Here is a 22176-nt window from a genome sequence, read left to right on the forward strand (position 1 = left end):
ACACACACACACACACACACACACACACACACACACACACATTCTCTTCCTCTTTCCTTTTTCCCACCCTCCCTTGTTGCTGACCTCTGGTTCTTGCATAAGTCTTCAATCTGCCTCTTGACCTGAATATTTTGGATTGACCAGCCCCTTCAAGCCTATGAGCCAGCAAAGGCCTCTAGCCTGCCACCTGACCTGCAGATAATTGGGTTTGTCAGCACCTGCAATCACATGAGTTAGAAGAATTCTTCAACTGGCTACCTGACCTGCAGATGTGGGACTTTCCAGTTCCCACAACTGTAGAATCCAACCTGTTGTGACTTCCTTAGTTCTAGAGGACGCAATTGGAATATGCATACTTAACAATTGTCAACTCCCACACTGGGCCCCTGGCATATGGAGTAAAGGCTATAAAGGGAAGGAGAGGCCAAGTGGAAGTCATTAGTTCTTCCTCTACCTAAGAAAATAATGAGCCAGAAGCAATACTGCATTGCTGGGGGAATAGATCAGTGCTACCATCAAGGACTTGACAGAGCAGGGGTGGTGGTTCCCACAACATGGGATTCAATGATGGGTCTTGGAAACAGAAAACAGATGAATCCTGAAGAATGATAGTGAATTGTTTTAAACTTAGTTAGGTGGTAATTCCAGTCACAGCTGTTGTTCCAGATGGGGCTCTCTTGTTTGAACAAACCAATACATCTCCTAGTACCTGGTATGCAGCTAATGAGCTGGCCAATGCCTGGTTTTTCAATGCCTGTTTCTAAAGACCACCAGAAACAGTTTGTCTTCAACCGATAAGTCCAGCAATACATCATCACTGTCCTACTTCAGAAGTATGTAAACTCTTCAGCACTCCCACCCACTGGATGCTACACATTACACGGGCCCCTTACACTGTTGATACAGAGTCTGCTGATTGGACCCAGTAAGGAGGAAGGATCAACAACTCTAGCCATATGGGTAAAACATTTGGGAACCAGAGGGTGAGAAATTAATCCAACAGCAATTCAGGCGCCTTCCGCCTCTGAAATTCCTCGTGGTCCAGTGATGTGGAGCATGTCAAGATATGCCTGATAAGTGAAGGGTAAGCCCCTGCACCGGTCTCAACACATAACTGAAAAGGAGGCACCATGTTGGGTGGGCCTCTTTAGATTGTGGAGGTCAGAGAGCCCACATTTGGGTGTGAATAGAAGGTAGTTTTGTATAGCAGCTACAGTCATGTGACCCACTGTAGACATGAAGACTTTAATTGTTGAATCGTTCTTTTTTTTTGGTTACATGTTAGTGTATACACAAGCTTTTGTTTTTTTCCCTGCCGTGCCAACTGCAAGATGTAACTGGAGCCAGCACACTTTCAGTTATATGCATGTTAGTTGTATCATGTTAGGTATAACATGGCTTTATAATGATCTGTAGTTAGAGATTATGTATAGTTTAAGGAGCTGTGTATAAGTGCACAGCTGACAAAGTGTTTATCTGTGATGGTTAATGTGGGATGTCAGTTGAGGTAGACTGATTCTCAGTGCAGACACTAAACTGACTATTCTTCCAAACTGTAATAGAATGTAACTTTTCTGATGGGATTGACCAATCAGCTAAAATGGAAATGCCCTTGGGGGCATGTCCCTCCTCCATTATGTAATGGATGTTAGGACAAGGCTTTCTCTTTCCCCACCTGCACTATTTTTATTGCCTGACCTCTGGTTTGGGGGCACATAAGCCTACAGAAGCCTTCCGTTTGCTGCCTGACCTGCAGATTTTGGATTTGACAGTCTCTGCAATCCCGTGCCATCATGTGTCTGTCAGTTTGTCGTACTGTGGTGGCTTGTGTGTTGCTGTGATGCTGGAGGTATGCCACTGCTGTTTCAAACACCAGCAGGGTCACCAAAGTGAGCAGGTTTCAGCAGAGCTTATAGACTCAGGACAGAGCACCAAGCAGGACTTAGCGGTCCACTTCCGAGGAATCAGCCACGGAGAACCTACTAAACCACAGTGAAACGTGGTCACGCACTACAGAGCTCATGAATAGCAGCAGAACCTTGTCAGAGATGGTGCCCGGAGATGACCTCTCAGGTCAGAGAGCAAGAGTAAGAGCGGCCTTCTCAGAGGAGCGTTGACCACAAGGACATGGAGGGAGTATGGCCTTCATTAGCTGTTGGGGAACGACTCAAAACGAGAAGAAATACCTGCAAACACCTATTGATAATCGGAACTTGGGATGTACGAGATATGGATCTAGGAAAATTGGAAGTTGTCAAAAATTAACTGGAACTCATTCGTGAGCTGAAATGAACGGGTTGGTACCGGCCAATTTGAATCAGACGTTCATATGGTTAACTAGAATGGGAATGACAAGGTCCAGAGGAATGGGTTCATTCATTGTCAAAAAGGACATTTCAAGGTCTATCTTGAAGTACAATGCTGTTGGTGATAGGATAATATCTATCCACATATAAGGAAATCCAGTCAATACAACTATTATTCAAATTTGTGCACCAACTACTAAAGTTGGTGATGAAGAAATTGAAGAATTCTACCAACATCTTCCGTCTGAAATTGATCAAGCATGCAATCGAGATGCATCGCTAATTAATGGCGAGTGGAAGGCAGAAGTTGGGAACAAAAAAGGAAAGCACAGTCATTGGAGAAGATGGTCGTGGTGGTAGAAATGAAGCTGGAGATCAAATGATAGAATTCTACCAGACCAATGACTTCTTCCTTGCAAATACCTTCTGTCAACAACACCAGTAGTGACTAGACACGTGCACTTCTCCAGATGGGTTCCATAGAAATCAAGTGGACCACGCCGGTGGGAAGAGAAGCTCAAACAAGACCGGGGACAGCTACGGAACAGAGACATCAGTTGCGCATAAGTAAACTCGGGTTACAGCTGCAGAAAATTAAAACAAGCTCCTGACAGCCAAAATGCAACCTCGAGTCCATCCCACCTGAATTTCAAGCACATCTCAAGAGCAGATTTGCCTTGCTGCAAAGGAATGGCACGCCGAAGACCTGACGAGCGGTGGGAGGACGTCCAGCACAGCCTGCACGGAGAGAAGGCAAGGCCATGCAACACAGGCGAGAGAGAAAAGATCAAAGGGGCTGTCAGAAGAGACTCTGAACTTGCTCTTAATTGTAGCGTAGCTCAGGCAAGTGGAAGAAAGGACGAAGCGCTGAACAGGAAATTTGGCAGTTTGAGAAGACAAAGCAAAGTACCGTGTGACAATACAATGTGCAAAGACAGCGTTAGAAAATGAAAAAAGGAAAAACATGCTCAGCATCTTTTTTATTTTCAGCATATCTTAAACTGAAAGAACAAAAGGAAAAAGTCAAGCCTTGAATTGCAGCATTGAAAGACCCCAGGAGCCAGCATGGCCTCTCGCTTGCTGCCTGGTGGGCATAGTTTGGGCCCGTCCTCCCTTGCAGCCACGTAAGTCAGCAGAGGTCTTCATCTGACCGTCTGGCTGCGGGGAAGTGGGTGCACGCTGAGCTGCTAACCAGCTCGGTGGCCCCCCACCTGCTCTGCAGGAGGAAGATGAGGCTTTCCGCTCCTGGGAAGATGGACAGCCTCATACAGCCACAGGGACAGGTCTATGTCCATAGGGTCACTATGAGTCAAATGGACTCAGTGGCAGTTAAGTTTGGTTTCCAGCCCCCACAATGACACGAACCATTTTCTTGAGGCAATTCTCTCACTATATATCCACCTCACTAGTTTTGCTCCTCCAGAGAACCCAGACCGACACACGTGCCCCTAGACCCACCATGGTAGCCATGACCCCGTGGGGCATGTTAGGGCTGTAGGCAGTCAAGATCCACTGCCCACTCCCCCTTGCAGTGTTGCCTGGCAGGAAAGTCTGCGGCCTAGCTTACAAGAAATTATTGTCCAGCATCCTGGCAGCCCTGATTCTTTAGTGACAAAACCCCGTGCAACAAGAGTTGACGGTAAAAAGGCAAATATTACATACCCAATCCTGCAATAACAGTAATAACAATGATATACAAGTAGATACATACACTAAAACTGAATAGAAGTGAGAAGGCAAATGGGATTACACACATTTGATAGAGGACCTTTGTATATATGTATTTGTATGTACTGCAAATATATCCAGGAACACAGTAAAGCCTACAGGGAACAAAGTGATGAACAATTCTTAGCCATGACCAGAACCCTTGAGGGAATGAGTTGCTGGACCCAACAGCTCAAGATATTGTCTTTTGACACTAAGCTCACCACAAAATAGTTCACAAAGGCAGTATTCTACATCCTGCTTTGGTTGAGTAAAAACTGGAGTCTTACAAACTTGTGAGTGGCCATCTAAGGTGTATTTATTGATCTCTTCCCCCTCTGGAGCAAGGAAGAGTCATTAAAATCAAAGATGTAAGGACACAATTAGCCCAAAGGATGATTGTACCATGTGAACTCCAGCCTCTGTGACCCCCAGACAGGAAGGACGAGATGGTTTCTGGCTACCACTGCTGAGTGCTCTGAAAGAGATCACATGGGGAGAGCCTGGATAGAGTGGCAGAAAAGTGTAGAACAAAATTCAAACTCACAAAGATGATCAGTCTTACGGTCTGACGGAGACTGGTAGAGCCCTCGAGACTATGGCACAGCCGGCCTGGAGCCGAACTCCCCCCAGTGACTCAACTTCGAGTCGAACAATAGGCCTAGAAGGTGAACAGTGTCATTAGGGAGGTACATGCGATCCAAACAGCAGTGTTTGCCTAGGGATGAAGCTCAGAAGGCAGGAGAGAGAAAGGAAAAATGAATGGAAATGACAAATACAAGGGAGGACGTGGAAAGAGTGCTATTGCATTGTAGGGATTTCCACCAAGGTCACTAAACAAAGTGGGTATGAATTGTTGAATGGAAAATTAATTTTCTTTGTAAACTTTCACCCAAAACACAATTGAAAAAATTGTTAAGTGATCAGTTTAAGATACACCTTCGATTGGCATGTCCCTTGTTAACACAACAAAGAAACACCTATCACACACCGATATAAGGGTTATGAATTACTACACATAGATTTTTTTGGGCACACACAGACACATAAATTCAGTGTCCCAGGGTCAGTGTGAATAATCCCTTCGGCCCAAAGATGTTCTCAGAACCTGAGAATGTGTTACCCAATGATCTTGGGATGAACAGATGATCAGGTGTGCTCGCTGTAACCACAGGAGTCTCCATAGCGACAGGAAGGAAGCAGATGAGACAGGGAAGAAGAGGAGATCAGGTCAGAGGGGTGCAAGGGAGGGGACTGGAGTCAATACTAGTAACCTCCAGAGGCTGGAAATGTAAAGACACCACTTCTCTCTCTCAGCTTCCAGTAGGAATGCAGTCTTGCCCACCCAATGTGGACTTTGAGAACTCGCACAGACTTAGATGGTTTGAAGCCTCAGAGCGGCTGGCAATATGTTCCAGGAGCCATCAGAAATACGTTCAGCCCGCTCTCTTGTAGTGCAGTTAGAAGACTTCCCACACTGGGCCCACTCTTCACGACTGGTCTCGGGGAGGGCGGGCCCTGCCGCCTCTCTGACTTGTTGTACGACAAGCAGACAGACAGAATCTGGAAGCGAGGCGAATGAGAAAGCAAACATGTCTTTGGCGCTCATCTATTTTATTTAAATATTTACTTCATTATTTATTTATTTTTTTAAGGTTTAGCATTCAAACCACCGCAGTGACTGAAATCCAATGGTCCCAGGCATTATCAACTTGGGAACAGCAGCCTGTGGGCTTTGGGAGTTGAAAAGATACTGTTCGGTTCCCCCCATCCACTCGACAGATGCAGAAACTGTGGCTGCAGAGAGAGGTGCTGTCAAGGCGAGGGTGAACGGCAACAGTGGACCGTTGCTGGCGCCACGTCCCAGGCACCAGGCCTGCCAGTCCTGCGCTGGGCCGGCCCTCATGGCTGTTGTTGGTACTGGCTCTCAGTGGCTGTGTAGAAGTCGTCCAGCACACTCTGGATATATTCAAAGGTGGGCCGCTCTTCTGGGTGGTTCTTCCAGCAGCGAGTCATGATGTTGTAGAGCTCCTCGGGACAGTGCTCTGGTCGGGGCATCCGGTACCCACGCTCCAAGGCCCGGATCACCTCGGGGTTTGACATCCCTGAGAAGTGGGGGTTTGGAAATGGCAGACACTGTTGCTTCCCCAACACCCATCACGTCCCACCACATCTTGAGCGCTAAACGCCTCCTCCTAGAAAAGCCAGAGACTTATTTCCCCAGCCTCTCTGACAGCTAGGGCCTGGGCCTGGGCCCTGGGCGTGGGATGCCATGTTGGCCAGTGGGAGCTAAGAGGAAGTCTGCGGGGGCTTTTCTGGGAAAGGTGTTTTTCTCCCTGATGAAGCGAGCCTGTGGCATCGAGCTTATGTTAGGGGTGGTGGAATAACTCCGGAAAGGACAGTGTGAAGGGTGGCAGGACTTGACGCATGCAATTAACTACCCTGACCCGGACATGTAGGAATGATTGGATTTGATGTTTGTTTTGATGTGTGTATTTCACCACCCTAAACACGGTCTGGGGGCAGGGGGTGGCCACCTGACCCTGAAAGATACAGAGAAAGGAGCTCAGCAGTGATTTCCGTGTGTGTTGTCCGTGTGTGTGTTTGTGTGTGTGTGTGTGTGTATGTGTGCTTCCCATGCAACCTTCAGGCTTGAACCATGAGTGCCACATGAACACAATCTCCTCATGAGCAGGCACCACTGTATCCTCCGTGCGCAACACACACGGGGGTTCCGGCTGTGCTATTGAGTAAGCCAGGGGTTGACATCTTTCACTCCCAGCTCGCATAAAGACCTCCTGGGAAACACAGAGGAAGCACACAGCTCTACTCTGGCTGAGAAGGTGGCTGGGAGTCAGCATGGACTTGTTGGCAGTGGGTTTGGTGTTTTGGTTTTCAACAGGTGAGAGTGTTCGACTGTCAAGGTGTGAGGAAGTCAGACCTGCAAAAACGGGCCTGTGTGAGGCAGAAACCTATCACAGAAGGGAAATGCAAATGTTTGCCGACAGATGAGCGAGTGGGAGGAAGTGGTGAGGACTGCCTTCTGTCCAAGCCAGGATGACCTACAAGCTGCGAACAGACCGGACAGGCCCTCCAGGGGTGGCTCTCACGGTGTTCACGTGAATGAGGAGGACAGGGTTCAAGTTGGGGCCTGTAAAGTCAAGGACTTCTTCCTGGGCCTTGCCTCTCCCCAGTACACTGGCAGCAGACATCCCAACTCAAAATCAACCTCCCTCCCCTCACCACCACCTAAAACAGGCCGCTCACAAAGGGACTGTAGACATGAGCTATTGAGTCTCAATGTCTCTCTACTAGTTGGCGTGTCTTTGTATAAAACCAGAAAACCAACCCCCTGCCATCAAGCCAGTTCCAACTGACAGCAGCCCTATCCGGCGGAGAACTGGGTTTCTGAGACTACATCTTGATGGATGCCAAACAATCAAACCCAAACTCAGTGCATTCCGGCTCGTGGTAATGCTATAGGACAGGGTACAGTGGGCCCTATGGATTACCGCGACCGTTTGCTCTCTGGAGGTAGAAAGTCTCATCTTTCTTCCCTGGAGCGGCTGGTGGTCTCAAACTGCTGACCTTGTGGATCACAGCCCAACATGTAACAGGGCACCCTCGTGTTTCTCTCACAGGATGGCTGGTGAGTGCACTACTGGCTTCTGGGTGATCAGCCTGCGGCATAACCCACCGCACCCCCATCTGTGTATACCCTCTACGATGGATTCAGTATAGGGGGCAGCCCACAGGCATGTGGGTAAATGAGTCCATCCGACAAATAGTTACCAAGCACCCACTACGTGCCAGAGGTAGGCAATGTGGGTACCCTGGTGAGGAATCCAGAGGGCTCTTGGGTCTCAAAGAGCTCAGAGTTTGATGGTAAAGATATTAAGTAGATACCATAAGTACAGAGCTAACAATAGTGCCAAATGCTATGAATAAAACGTGATAGGCTATTTTGATAGACTAACTGGGGAGCTGTATGGGACTCTTATCTGGTTGGGAGATAGAGTACAGCATGGAGAGGTTAGCAGGTGCTAGACCCCAAAGGATGGAAGGCCAGGATTAGGAATCTGGGACACTATCCTAATTGTAACGTGAGGTCACTAGGGAGTTAGCTAGAGGTGGAAAGGAGGCAAGATGGGCTTTGGGAGCTGGGCTGCTTGTGGAGAACACCCAGATGAGAGGAGACAGGCAAGAAGATGGGAGGTGTTTGGAGGCCACTCAACAGCCAAGTGAAAGAGATGCTGGCTCAGATATGGCGGGTGCGGGGAAGTTAGAAGTGAGCCGATCTGGAGTATGTTTTGGAGTCAGGAGGCCAGAACTGGGTGAGAGTTTGGATGTAGGGATGAGATGGGAAGGGCCGAGGTTTCCGGCGTAAGCAAGCGAATGGGTGAAACGCTCATCTTTAACTGTGTGAGGGAAGATCAAGAATTTAGCTTGGATGACAAGAGGGGGGCCCTGGAAGCACCCCCAAGCTGATGCCCCCCCCTTTACCTGGATAAGGGATCCTGCCATAGGTGACAATCTCCATCAGCAGGACGCCAAAGGACCAAACGTCTGACTTGATGGTGAAGGAGCCAAAATTGATGGCTTCAGGAGCTGTCCACTTGATGGGGAACTTGGCCCCTGCGGGTTGGACAGATCCAAATCAAGGGGAGTCTGGGGAGTGCTCAGACTAGATTGAGGGGATCAAACAAGGGCAACAGCTGCCCAAATCTTCCCTCTGCTGAACCAATCTTTCCCACCGTCTGGTATCCCTGAGGAGCCAACACACACCCAACTTGGTGACAGCTGACGTGGGATGGAGTGGGCAGAGAATACTGTCCTAAGTCACAAGGGAAAAACCACTCCATTTCTTTCCCACCCCTAATGCCCCTGGAAAGCACACATCTACTTTCTAGCTCCATAGAGACCGTGCTGTGGGTGCCAGCTCACAGTGGCCCTACAGGACAGAACAGAACTGTCCCTCCGGAGTTCCAAGGCTGTCCATCTTTGTGGAAGAGGATGGCCACGTCTTTCTCCCGGGGGACATCTGGTGGGTCCAAACCTTTTGGCTAGCTGGTGAGCACTCCACTACTACGTCTGTTTTTATCTACAAGATGTGCCAGGTCTGAACCTAGCGTGCGAATGCAATCATACAACGTAGCAACTCACGAGCACCTCCTTTCTCCTCACACCCTGCTTCCAAGACTCATCCTCGCTGTAGCACGCAGCAGAACTCCATTTCTTTATCTGCCCGAACAATGTCCCATTGAGTGGACGTACCCCCCGTTGTGTTTATCCATTCCTCAGCAAATGGACATCTGAGCGGTTTTTACTGGGGGCTATTGTGCATAATACTTTGAATGTTCACGTATATGGTTTACCCTCTTTGGGTTGCGTAGAAATGGAACCATCTAGAACTAGAGCTCTTTGGGTCTCCTGGCTTTCGTTTTGATGTTACATCTGCGAGGGTGGCTTGCGATGTTGCGAGTGGCAATCATTTGTATGCGGCACTGCTGCATAGTGTCAAACTCTCTTGCCCCATAAAACACAGTGTCATATAGTCACTCTACGTACAGATGACTGGCATTGGGATTTGTCCCAGATTTAGATGTCAAGGCATAAAGTTGTTCTGCTCCTGGCTTGCCTAAGGCTGTAATGAACCAGTAGGTCCTTCCTTGCTCTGAAATCCCTCTCTAGATGCCCGCCACTGGGGGAGCATCTTCAGTGCAGGACCCAATACCCAGAAGGACCCCCCTCACTTTTAATGATACCCAGCGAATCCTGGGGCCTTCTACTGACTATAGACATTAACTCTCAACAAGCACAGTCCTTCCAAGTCTCCCCCCGGCCCTTGGCCCACTCCTTACCTTCGCGAGCTGTGTACTCATTGTCCTCAATGATCCGAGCCAGGCCGAAGTCAGCGATCTTACACACCAGGGATGCGGAGACCAAGATGTTGGCGGCTCGAAGGTCTCGGTGAATGTAGTTCCTTTGCTCGATGAACGCCATGCCTTCGGCAATCTGCCCCCGACACAGAGACCACAGAGTCAGCCTCTGCCCAGCCCTCCACCCCACCCCCAAAGGCAGAAGAGGAGCACCCACATGCAAGAAGATTGGACAATGGATGTGCCACCTGCCCCTTTTGCTCTCAGTTGGGCCCTGAACTCAAGCTAGAGTTTAATTAATGAATTTATTTGTCTCCCCATCCTGGCGGTATGGTGGGGAAGAGTCTCAGGGTCTGGGGCCAGTTTGCAGTTCCAAGACTCTCAGCACATTGAAAGGTTCTCAAGGAAGCGGTGGGAGAATTTCTCTAGGCCTTAGGAGAAGAAGTAGCACCTCACCTCCCTCTCTCCCACACAGATCCTAAACCAGGATACTCTGAAAAGCTCTCATCTCCAAAGCCCCCTTCCAGAGACACCGGCGGCTCATGTCATATTCTACTGTAACTCATACTTTTTCACCCCCAAGTCGGGGAGGGAAAATTCATCCACTCGCTCAACGCATCAATCCTGAGTGTATTGTGGGTATGGGACATGTTACTTGAACAGGTGTTGAAGCAGCGAGCCAGGCAGACCCTACCGGTGTTGCTAAGCACTGGAAAGGGGAGAATGAGGCAGAGTAAAGGGACATGGGGTAGAGCGGGCTCTTGGTGGACTGAGTGTTCAAAGACCTTAGAGCAGGTGATATTTTAAAATAAAGATTAAAGTGACCATAATGCCACAAGGCAGAGATAACATTGAGTGCAGAGACCTGGTGCTGGGAAGGACTGTGGGTGATCACAGACCACAGGAAGTCCAGAGTGGCTGAATAGAGGATGGCAGGGAGTGGGGGCGGAGTCTCGCAGGGCAGGAACAAGCACAGGGTCTTGCAGGCCCGGAGAGGAGGCTACATTTTATCCTGAGCATAATGGAGGGGTATCGAAGGTGTTGAGCTGGAATGTGGCATGGTCTGATGTGTATTTGAAGATCATCGTGGCTGCCGAGTGGGACAGCAGGCTGTGTCAGTACCATTGGGTCGCTCTGACTCAGAGATAGGACAGTACAGTAGAACTGCCCCCTGTGGGGTTTTGGGACTAAATCTTCACAGCATAGGAAGCCTCATCTTCCTCCAGCGGAGTGGCTGGTGGTTTTGAACAGTTAGCAGTGCAATGTGCTATCTGCCTTGACATGGGGCTATCTGCAGTGGTGGAAGCTGGCTGCTTGCTCACAACAGGGCTCTCGGAGACGCATGAGACTTGGGGTTGAGCCTTCAAGGGGTTCTCATGAACAAAGGTTTGGACAAAAGAGGTTTTCAGATTGACCCTCAGAGACCCAGAAAACACGGTTCATTCAGTTTGCAAGTGGGATCCTTGACTCAGTGCCTTCACCATCCCTGCTTTATAGAGAGGGAACCACCAAGAAAATGCTGAAAGCCAGGCTCCAACCTCTGCGAGTTCCAAATGAGCCCTAGGCTGCCTCTTAGCGAGCCAGAGATCAGAGGGGCAGCGCTTGGGAGGCCTGGGGCTGGTTGAAATCTGGTGAGAGAGGGAGAGAGAATCCAGCTGGCTCAAAGCCCAAAGTGAATGGGTGGTGTGTTTGCAAGGAGCAGCCAGGCGGGGGCACCAGCAGCTGCTGGAACTGAAGTCCTAAGCGCTAGCTAGCCTCTCCTACAAAAAAAGTGAAAGGGTTTTTCTGGTTTCCTTTGGGTCAGGGGGACAGGCTGTGGCGTAAGATAAGGTCTTAGCTTGGGGATGGGGGAAACTTACTGAGTCCTGAGAGAAGCAGTGGCTGGTAGCTCAGAGTCAGAACGCATGCTATAGTGTATTCACCTACTACCAGATGACACTTGGACACATTGACTGTGTGCTCTGGAAAGGATCATTGTCATCAAAGAGCCCTGGTGGCACAGTGGTTAAATGCTCAGCTGTTAAGCGGAAGCCCAGCAGTCCAAACTCCTCAGCCCATTCCATGCGGAAAAGACGTGGCAATTTGCTCCGTGAAAGTTGCCTGGGGACTCACCAGCAACCCTAAGACGGCGGAACAAATCACCACCCCATCGCGTACCCTCCTCACAAGGGCGGTGTTTGAGGCCAGTGGCAGGCACGGTGTCCAGTCTGCCTCACTCGGGCTCTGTCTCTTTTTCGCTGACCCTCTCCTTCACCAAGCATGAGGTCTGTCTTCAGGGGCTGGTGCCTTTGATGTGGTTCGGTGCCGTCGAGCTGGTGCTGACTCAGCGCAGTTGTGTGGACCAACAGAATCAAGCCCTCCCTGGCCCTGCCCCATCCTCATGTTTGAGCCCCAAGGTACAGCCGAGGGCCAATCCATCTCACTGAGGGATGGGTCCCTCCTGATAACCTGTCCAAAGTACACAAGACGTCGTGCGTCTAAGATGCATGCTAGTTGCATTTCCTTCGGATCAGATTGGTTGATTCTTCTGGCAGTCCACGGTGCTTCCAATCTTTCTGGTCAGCACCCTCATTCAAAAGCACAGGTGCCCCTGGGGTCTTTCTTAGCCATTGTTCAACATTCATATGCACATGCGGTAAATGAAAGTAGCCTCGCTTGGGGCAGGCGCACCTAAGTTCTCAAAGTGGCATCCTTCCTACCCCACACTTTAAAGAAGTCTTGTGCAGCAGATTTGCCCAGTGCAACCTGTCCTTTGACTCTTTGACAGCTGCTTCGATGAGCATTGATTGTGGATGCAAGATCAATGAAATCCCCTTTTTTCCCTTCATCCATCATGACAGTGCACACGGGACCAGTGGTGAGGGTTTTGATCTGTTTTCACTGAGTTTAATGAAGCCTGGAGCCCTTGAGTTTCCTCAGTAAGTGCTTCAAGTCCTCCTTGCGGTCTCCAAGCAAGGTGGTGCCATCTGCATTTCCCAGGTTGTTTATCGGCCTTCCTCTAATCCTGCTGTGTTCTTCATATAGTCCAATGTCTCTAATTTTTTTTGCATAGCATAGAAATTGAATAAATATGGTAAAAGGCTACAACCTTTACATACACCTTTCCTGATTTTCAACCACACAGTATTGCCTTATTCTGTTCGAATGACCTCTTCTTGGACATTCCTCATGAGCGCAATGAAGGGTTCTAAAATTCCCATTCTTCTCCAATAGCATGTTCAAAGTAGGCGAGAAAATGTCTTGCTACTGCTCTTCTGAGCAGCAGTCTGGCCAGACCTCCACCAAGACAGATCTGTCTGTTCTGGAAGCCCGTGGCAGTCAATGTTCTTTGCCAATTCAGGCACCCGTGTTTTCAGCATTCTGTACCCAGTGTCTAGCCTTCACATGCCTGTGGGCCCTTGAAAATGCCGTAACCCAGGTCAGGTGAGCTTTCATCCTCAAAGTGACCTCTTTGCTTTGGAACCCTTTCAAGGGGTCTTTTCCAGCAGATTTGCCAAATGCAACGCGTTGTTTGATTTCTTGGCTGCTCATCCCAGGGATGCTGACTGCGGATCAAGAACAATTAAATCCTTGACAGCTTCAGGGTTTTCTGCATTTATCATGCTCACTGGTCCAAAGTGAGGATTGTTATTTTCTTTACCGTGAGGTATAATCAATCCCAACTGTCATCCTTGATCTTTATTATTAAGATAATGATGAAGGTGCTTCAAGACCTCTTGACTTTCAGCAAACAGGGTTGTGTCACCTGCCAATTTCAGGTTGTTAAACGAGCCTTCCTTCAATCCTGATGCCCTGTTCTCCTTCATAGCGTCAGACTATTTGCTCTGCACGCAGATTGAATGAATGTGGAGAGAAGCGTAAGATACAACTCTGATGGACACCCTTTATACATGACTAAAAAAGACCCTCACTGCCATCGAGTTGATGCGACTCATAAGACAGGGTAAAAGTGTCCTTGTGAGTTTCTGAGACTAGACCTGTTTACAGGAGGAGAAAGCCCATGTTTCTCCCTCAGAGCTGCTGGTGTTTTTGAACTGCCAACCTTGTGGATTGCAGTCTAATGAGTAACCACTTCACCACCTAGAAAAACCTATCCCTTTGTCCTAGAGGGTCTATGAATAGGAAATCAACTCAATGGCACACAACATCAACAACTATTGTCATCAGTCCTATTTCACAACTGAAACCCAGAGAGACGCAATGGTCCAGGCTTACATAGCTTGCAAGTGGTAGCGAGCTGATTGGAATTCTGATGGCCCAGTTCTAGTTCATGCACTAACTCATTACTCCACGGGAACGTAGGGCCTTGTGTTTGCACGGAGAGTCACTCCTGTTGGCAGTCACCATGGATTTAGTAACCTCTCCCCCAGCAGACAATCATACACGAGCTCACTGACTTTCACAGGAGCTTACTAACGTTGACTTGACTAGGGCAGTAGAAGGTCATGACTAAGTGGCTCTGGAGTTGGGACAGCTCAGTTGGAACCCCATATACTTCTGTGATCACAAGCAAACTACTTTGTGCCTTACTTTTATTATCTGTAAAATGGGGCCAACCATAGTCCCTGCCCGCGAGGGGTCATCTGCTTCATCCTCTGACCTTTTGTCTCAGGCTTACAAGGATATCTGATGTGGAGTACATTTCATGTCAATGAGCTCTCCCTTGTTGAGGAAAGCTGGACCCTGAGAGGTCAAGCAACTTGCTCAAAGTCCCACAAACAAATCCGAGATAAAACGCAAAGACGCTCTGTGATTCCTGAGCCCCAAACGTCTACAAGTGTTGCTTCATCAGTCTGCAGTGGGTTGGTCCAGTCAGTGCAGGATTGGTCTAAGATTTGGGGGTTGACAAGGTGGTGAGACTTCATGACCACCAAGCAGGCCACCATGATGTCTCTAAGACTACCTGGGATCACAGCATCTCAGCGGAGAGGGTCTGTAGGCATATTCCAGCCCAGGGCTATTTGACCTAAAACCTTCTGACTTATGCCGCTGGGCTGGAGGAGTGGAGACGGAACAAAGGCCACACGTGAGGCTCCACCATCTTCCTCTAATCAGAGCAGCTGTTTGGACCGATTTTTTCACACTCAGTGACTGCACATGAGTTCATGCGGGCCTGCCAGTGGAGTAGCGTCTAAAACAAGCTTTCTGATTTGAAAAACCTGAGATGTGGCCCAGTGACCTCACATGACATCAAGGGAGACAGCCCTACAGTGGGGTCAGAGGTCATACATGCAAGTCATCCTGACTGGGCTGGGGCACCCTCCCACTACGTCAATCTCCCTCTCTGAGACTGGAGGCAAAGATGGTGCCCAGGTAGGTATCTGCCGTCCTTGGTTGAGGCCCCCTCTGTTGCTGATGCTCAGAGGCCCAGCACTTCTTTCTCCCCCTTGGTTTCTGTTTTCTCCTTGATGAGATAGAGGCAGTAACTCTGGTCCCAGTCCGTGACCCCTATCCACGGGTTCTGCCAGACTCTATTTCCCTGGAAGCAGGGTCCATTGGAGGGAAATTGCCAGTTGTTGATTTCTATACCACTCCACCCGTCACCTCCAATTCCAGGCTCTGAAAGGAACACTTTTTATTCTCCCCTGGTGGTTGCCCTTGTGCCCCAAAGTTTGCATAGCCAAATGAGCTCTGCCCTGGGTGTCTCCTGAAGGCCCAGAGCTCCTTCAACTCCCACCAGGCTGCAAACCACATCTCCTCCTCCCAGGGCATCCAAGGAGGTCCAAGCTGAACAAGCCATGCATTCCCCTTTGGGCTTTCCCATGGGCTGGTCCTTCTGTCAAAAACACCCATTTCTCTGAAGTCTTTTTACTGCCATCAAGTTGATTCTGATTCGGGCCAATAGCAACCCTATAGGACAGGGGAGAACGCTATAGCTCAAAGCAGAACTGCCCCTGTGGGTTTCTAAGACCTCACGTCTTTGAAAGCACAGAAAGCCTCATCTTTCTCCATAGGAGTGGTTAGTGGATTCAAACTACCCACCTTGCTGTTAGCAGCCCAATGTGTAACCTACTAGGCCACCCAGGCTCCTCTCGTTGCTCCTGGATCAGGCAAAGCATTTCGCCACTTCCCTCCCCCCACCCCTCCCCGGTTTTCAGACAGAGATGGAGACAGGCCAGGAGTGACAGAGACTCCCGCTGATGGGGAGCTGCTGCCGGGGCAGAGGGGAAGAAGGCGAGAAAATCAGGGGGTTAAGACCTGTTTCTGTGGCGCATGGACACGACTGGACTGTGCACTGTGCTCTCTGGACCAGAACCAAGCCAGCCATTCGACATCTATTTTCCTATCTGGACGATCAGTTCCCAGGAAGGAACATTTGTGACAACTCTTGTCTCCCCTGTAACCATGACAGTCACGTAGACAAACTTGTTTAACCTTCCTGCGACCCTCTTTCCTCATCTCTACTCAACTTCCCCACCCCTTAATTTCCTGTTTGATATGATGAGATGTTCGTCATCTACTCTCGGGGGGGCCCCCAATGAACCATGCCTCCTGGGGTTGGTGCCCTTCCCCACTGACTCTGGGTTTGGCCACGGGAGGGCTTTGGCCAAAGCAGCTAGTGTGCTGCAAGCAGTGGCGTGAGGAGCGCTTGTGTACTAGACCTTGGCCTGGAGCATGCCTTGACCCTTTCATACACTTCCTCATGTGGTGCTGACCCCCCAACCATAACATTATTGTCGTTGCTACTTCATCACTGTCATTTTGCTATTGTTATGAATTGGTTGACCCCTGTGAAAGGGTCATTCAACCCCCAAAGGGGTCTCGACCCACAGGTTGATAACCGCAGGCCTGGAGGGATACTTTTGCTTGGAAGCCATGGCCATGCTGGAAGGAGCTATGGTCAGACTCCCACAAGCTGAAAGGTCTCGAGGAGAGAGAGACCCCGGGGCAGCCAAGAGTTGTCTGGCATGCATCTGCATGGGCCATCCCAGCATCTCTGCTGGGGCAGAAGGACCCCGAGCTAAGCCCAGGCAACCCAAGGAAGCACGAGAAATAACCAATTGCTGTTGTCTTCAATTGGGTGGGGGGGTGTTGTTAGCAAGAATAGCTCACAGCACTCCTCCCTCATAGGGCTGATGCGAGGGTGAAAGGGGTGAGTCTATGCCACCGGAACAGAAATCAAACCCGTTGCCATCAACTTGATGCCCACACAAGGTGACCTCATGACGGCCCAATGATGAGTGACACAGAAGAACTGCTGCAGGGGGTTTCAGGGCTACAATGTCCATGGAAGCAGGTTGCCTAGCCGTTCCTCCACAGCACAGCTGGCTCGGTTCAAGCCACCCACCTTGAGGCTAGTAAACCAAGAACCAGACTCACTGTCACTGAGTCAATTCTGACTCATAGCGATCCGGTAGGACAATGTAGTACTGGCCCTGTGGGTTTTCAAGACTGTAACTGTTGATGAGAGGAGAAAGCCTCATCTTTCTCCCTTGGAGCGGCTGTTGGTTTTGAACAGCTGACTTTGTGGTTTACTGTGCAATGCCTAGCCCACTGTGCCACCGGGCTCCTCTTGTGGCTGGTAGTTGAGTGCACACCTTCTGGGGGGTCCGAGGTCAGAGCGTGTATAGTGCATTCAAAACAGGTGGGCCATGTTGGGCACTGAACAAACATCGGCTGTGTTGACTGTTGCCATTACAGTGCGTGTTCAATAAAGAGACAAAGACATTTCTGCCCACCACCCCCCCCACCCCCCCTTTCCCCACCAGCCCCAGCCCACTAGACTCACCTGGGCTGAGAAGTCAATGAGCTTGGGCAAGGGCTGCTTGCCGCCTTCGTCGCTCTTCAAGAAGTCCAGCAGGCTTCCTGTCGGGGGCCAGAAAGAACATTATGTGCCTTAGGGTCCCTTAGGCTGTGGTTGAAAGTTGAAATTGTTCACTGCCATAGATTTCAATCAACACAAGCTAACATGGGGCATCAAAAAGTTCGTGGAAAGAAGGAATTCAAAGCAATGGACTCTTTCCTTGGATATTTGGAGACCCCCGGGGGGTGTTTATCGGTCAATATTTGAGGAATAGAATTTTGCGTGGTTTGGGCCTGACTGGGTGCTGGACTGGTTCTTCAACTGACAGTTTTTCTTTCCTTTTCTCTCCCTTGAACTTGAATGGCGGGGACCCTCGCTTTATGCAGCTGCTATCATTGCGTATTTAGAAAGTGACCGGGAAGAAAAGCAAAACACGTTGGGAGTGCAAGTCACCCTCAGAGAGCCGTGTGAGTTGCTGCTGTTCACCCTTGGCTGGGCAGGGCTGGGGAAATGCCTTTGAAGCGGTGGCCTAACAAGATCAAAATCCCTGAGAAGGTCATGCAGGGAAGGGGCAGTGGGGACCTGGAGTCGTGTATTGTCCGAGTGTCTTCCTCAGGGCGTGGAGGCGCAGGCAGGGCAGGCACTAGATGGTGAGGGACAGGGTCACCCTGTGCTCTCCAGGCTCCCAGGGATCCATCCCATAAGCCTCCTTGGTGCTCTGGGGGCCCTTGTGTTTCCCCCTGCCTCGGGTCCCCGCCTTAGCACAATTTCACCCTGTTAGCCAGGCAGGCTGGGCAGCGGCACCTTCTTGTGCTCACGTGTGTTTCTTGATGGAACTCCTGGGCTAGGCTGAGGGCATCTTGAGGGCAATAGCCAGGTCTACCTTTGAGCCCCAGCTGGACTGGGTGGGGGGACCCCAGCCTGCTGCCCCCCGGCACCGCCACCCCCCTGCCCCCAGCACACACCTTTGGCCATGAACTCCGTGATGATGTAGATGGGCTCCTGGGTCACCACGGCGTGCAGCTTCACCAGCTTGTCGTGCTGCAGGGTCTTCATCAGGTTGGCCTCGGCCAGGAAGGCCTCCACGGACATGCTCCCCGGCTTCATCGTCTTCACGGCCACCTTGGTGTGCTTGTTGTAGGTGGCTGGGTGGAGGGGAGCGGGGGGCGGGGGGGTTTGTTCTCAGAACCCTCTGGTCTCCCCTCCTAGCCCTGGAAGGCCCAGCTGCAGGCTGGGGGAAAGGCCCAGCTCAGCCCTTTGAGAACCACAGAATGTGGGCTGGAAGCCTGATTCACGGCCTTGAGGACACCGCTTAACCTCTCTGCGCCTCACTTTCCTCATCTGCAAAGTGGGAATGTAAACATTCCCTTTGAAGGGTTGTCCCAAGGATGAGCAGAGTCTCCGAAAACACAACTCAAATTATCACACACACACACACACACACTCACACACACACACACACACTCACACACAATCACTTTCACTTAAAATGCCACAATCTTAACAGTTGCTCTTGAAATAAGTTCCAGAGTCACCATGGCCCATAAGGCCTTGCATGATCTGGACCAGCTACCTCTTCAGTCTCCTTCTCCACCAAACTCCTTGTCTTTTACGCACCCATCACTCAGCTTCTTAAACCCGAAACTCCCTCTCCCATCATGGGCCTTTCTTATTAAGTGATTCCCTAGCCCCACCCCACCATGGCTTCGGCTTGTGCATTCTATAAACCTCCATCTTTGCTGTCGTTGCCAGGAAGCTCAACTCGAGAATTGCACTCCTCTAGAAAGAGTCTCCTCTCCTCTCCCTGCAGCGAGTTGGTGCCGACTCATAGTAACCCTCTAGGACAGGGTAGAACGGCTCCTGTGGGTTTCCGAGGCTGTAACTCTTCACAGGAGAGGAAAACCCTGTCTTTCTTTCGAGGAGCGCCTGGTGGTTTTGAACTGCTGACCTCTCGGGCTGCAGTCTGATGCAGAACCACCACACCACCAAGACTCCTTAGTAAGAGTCTAGGGTTTTATACAATATTAATTGCTCATCCAGTCCCACCACACAAATCTGCCTTCCCTTCCCATAGTTTCTCTTCCACCACATGGTCCTCCTCAGTGCTTGCCTCATAGCAGCTCTCAGTAAATGGAGCTGAAATGCAGGGATGTTAAGCCCACTGTATCTGGCTGTATTGCATGTGTCTGTGAGCTGCCTTCGGGAGCACTGGTGACATAGTGGTTACACGTTGGCATGCGATCTAAAAGGTCAGCAGTTTGAAACCACCAGCCTCTCCTTGGGAGAAGAACAAGGCTTTCTCCTCCCATAAAGAGTCTTTTCTAGTCTTGGAAACTCACAGGGGCAGTCCTACCTTGTCTTACAAGGTCACTATGAGTCACCATTGACTCGATGGCAGGGAGTTTGGGTTTGGGTTTTCGAACTGTCTTCACCCCCACTTGGAACACAGTGGGGTACACCAGGCATCGGGCCAAGCCTCTACCCCATAACCTGCACAGCAGCATGGCTGCTCTCTAGATACTTCGGGAAGGGTGGCCGGGCTGGAACGTGCCTTTCTGGCATCCCACAATGCCTCAGTACAGGGCTGGGCACACAGTAGGTGCTCCGAATGGCCTGCTCTGTGGCTGCCTATATGAAACTTCCCCAGAAATCTGTATTTCCTCAAGCTGTATTTCCTCACTTCCATCATCTCAAGAGGCCGCTGTTAACCTCACTCCCAAGCCACTCGGAGGGAGGGCAATCCCCATCCAGACTCCTGCTTCGCCAAAGGGAGTTCTTGACCCTGAGAGGTAGGGTCTCAAAGGCAGACCAGGGTTTGCATGAGCACAACCATTTGGTTTGCTATCAGAGGAATGACTACTTTATGGGCATTATTCAAAGGAGCCCTGGTGGTGTAGTGGTTGTTATGTGCTGGGCCACTAACTGCAAGGTCAACAGTTCATAACCTCCAGGCACTCCGTGGGAGGAAGACTGGGCTGTCTTTCTACCCCCCGTCGTGTTACAGTCTCCGAAGCTCACAGGGGGCAGCTCTACTTTGTCCTATAGGGTCTCTCTGAGTCAGCATTGACTTGATGATGGTGTTTGGTTGGGGGGATCTTTAGTCATTCCAATCGCTCCCTCTGCCCTGTAGCGTCCTCTTCACCCCCAGGCTGCTCCGGAGCCCTCCTGGAAGAAGTGACAAGGGTTTGCCTCCCCTTCTTCCACCCCTGTGCCTTACCCATCCAGACTTCCCCAAACTGCCCGGCTCCAAGCTTCTTCTCCATCTTGAGGGAGTCCCGAGGGATTTCCCAGGCATCTTTCTCCCATGGCTTCTGGGGCTTGGAGGACATGCAGGGCACTGTCAGCTTCTGGCAGAGCCCATCCTTCCCCTCTGAAATAGAGCCCCTGGTCAGTCGGGTGGGGGGCGGGGGGGACCAGCTCCCTGCCAGCCAGGCATCCCCTTGGAGGAAGCCTCCCCACCTGGTCCACTGCATGGGGCCAACGTTCCAACTGGTTGCCAGCATCAGTGATACTCCACAGAGAGCAGAGCATGCTGGGAAACCAGCTGCACCCCTCTCCCACCCCCACCCTCTGTGAGGAGGCTCTGCAGCCCCCATGTGTTTGCGGAATGGCTCCCCAGCCCCATGCCCTCCTGAGGAGGATTCCCTGGAGACAAGCTCCACCCAGGGAGGCTGCAGCCTGGGCGCAGGACTCACTCTTGTAGTGGGCCACCAACTCCTGCAGGGTGCTGAAGGTGCTCCGTGGGGAGATGTAGAAGCCCCCGCTGTCCAGGGTCCGGATCTTGTAATGCTTCACCGCGTCCCCATGCTGCGCGTCGTAGTCACGCACAGACAAAGAGTAGCTGCCTGCATTGACCAGAGAGAACCCCCACAAAGCAGGAGACCTGAGAGACCTGCCCCATTCACTCCTGCCAGCACTTGACCCCCTGAGGTCACCGAGGGCCAGGGTGGGGAGGGGAGATGCTACCTTTGGTGGTCTCACTGTCCCGGATCATGAAGGAGCCCAGCACATTGCCGGGGGCCAAGAGGTGACGCTCTGCGTCCTTGCGGCTGATGCCCTTGAAGAACCACCTGGAGGAAGGGGGCGGCCTCAGAACGTGAGTCTGGGGGCTGCTGCCATCGAGTCGTTCGACCCAAAGCCACCCTACGCACAACACGAAGAAACCCCGCCCGGTCCCGTGCCGTCCTCACAAGTGTTCCTGTGCTTGAGCAGATTGTCCCGCTGTCACCGGTTCACCTTGGGTGACCCTGCTGGCACTTGAAATCCCAGGGACACAGCTTACAGCAGCACAGCAGCACACGAGCCACCGCAGTGTGACCAACTGGCAGCCAAGCGTGGGGAGCGTGGGGTGGGGGGGTAGTCCTATTCCAACTCAGACCGGGAGACCCAGGCCAGGGGCAGGGGTTCCAGGGTATGAGGGCCTGGCTTTTGGGAGTATCTGTTTTGCTTAGATTCTTAGGCGGTACCATCAGTCTTTTTATATTACAACATGATTTATCAGAGTAAACCCAACAGGCTGAGCTGGAAGTTTATGCACGTG

At 50.8% G+C, this 22176-nt stretch overlaps 1 protein-coding gene across 1 annotated transcript in view; it reads right to left on the minus strand.

The window, feature by feature from the left end:
- Positions 1 to 5618: 5618 nt before the first annotated feature.
- The window catches only part of HCK (HCK proto-oncogene, Src family tyrosine kinase), a 79106-nt gene continuing 62548 nt past the window's right edge, over positions 5619 to 22176 (minus strand). Inside the window, exons 11-18 of the mRNA XM_013008081.3 lie at positions 21603 to 21706; positions 21332 to 21481; positions 20854 to 21006; positions 18602 to 18781; positions 17622 to 17698; positions 9875 to 10028; positions 8517 to 8648; positions 5619 to 6118 (exon numbers count right to left, since the gene is read on the minus strand). Of these exons, the coding sequence (XP_012863535.2) occupies positions 5916 to 6118; positions 8517 to 8648; positions 9875 to 10028; positions 17622 to 17698; positions 18602 to 18781; positions 20854 to 21006; positions 21332 to 21481; positions 21603 to 21706 (1153 nt within the window). The 3' untranslated portion in view covers positions 5619 to 5915. The remainder of the gene's footprint in view (positions 6119 to 8516; positions 8649 to 9874; positions 10029 to 17621; positions 17699 to 18601; positions 18782 to 20853; positions 21007 to 21331; positions 21482 to 21602; positions 21707 to 22176) is intronic.

The sequence above is a fragment of the Echinops telfairi genome, unplaced genomic scaffold, assembly GCF_000313985.2.
Source record: "Echinops telfairi isolate 266 unplaced genomic scaffold, ASM31398v2 ScPeMD7_5592;HRSCAF=6446, whole genome shotgun sequence".
Classification (NCBI taxonomy): domain Eukaryota; kingdom Metazoa; phylum Chordata; class Mammalia; order Afrosoricida; family Tenrecidae; genus Echinops; species Echinops telfairi.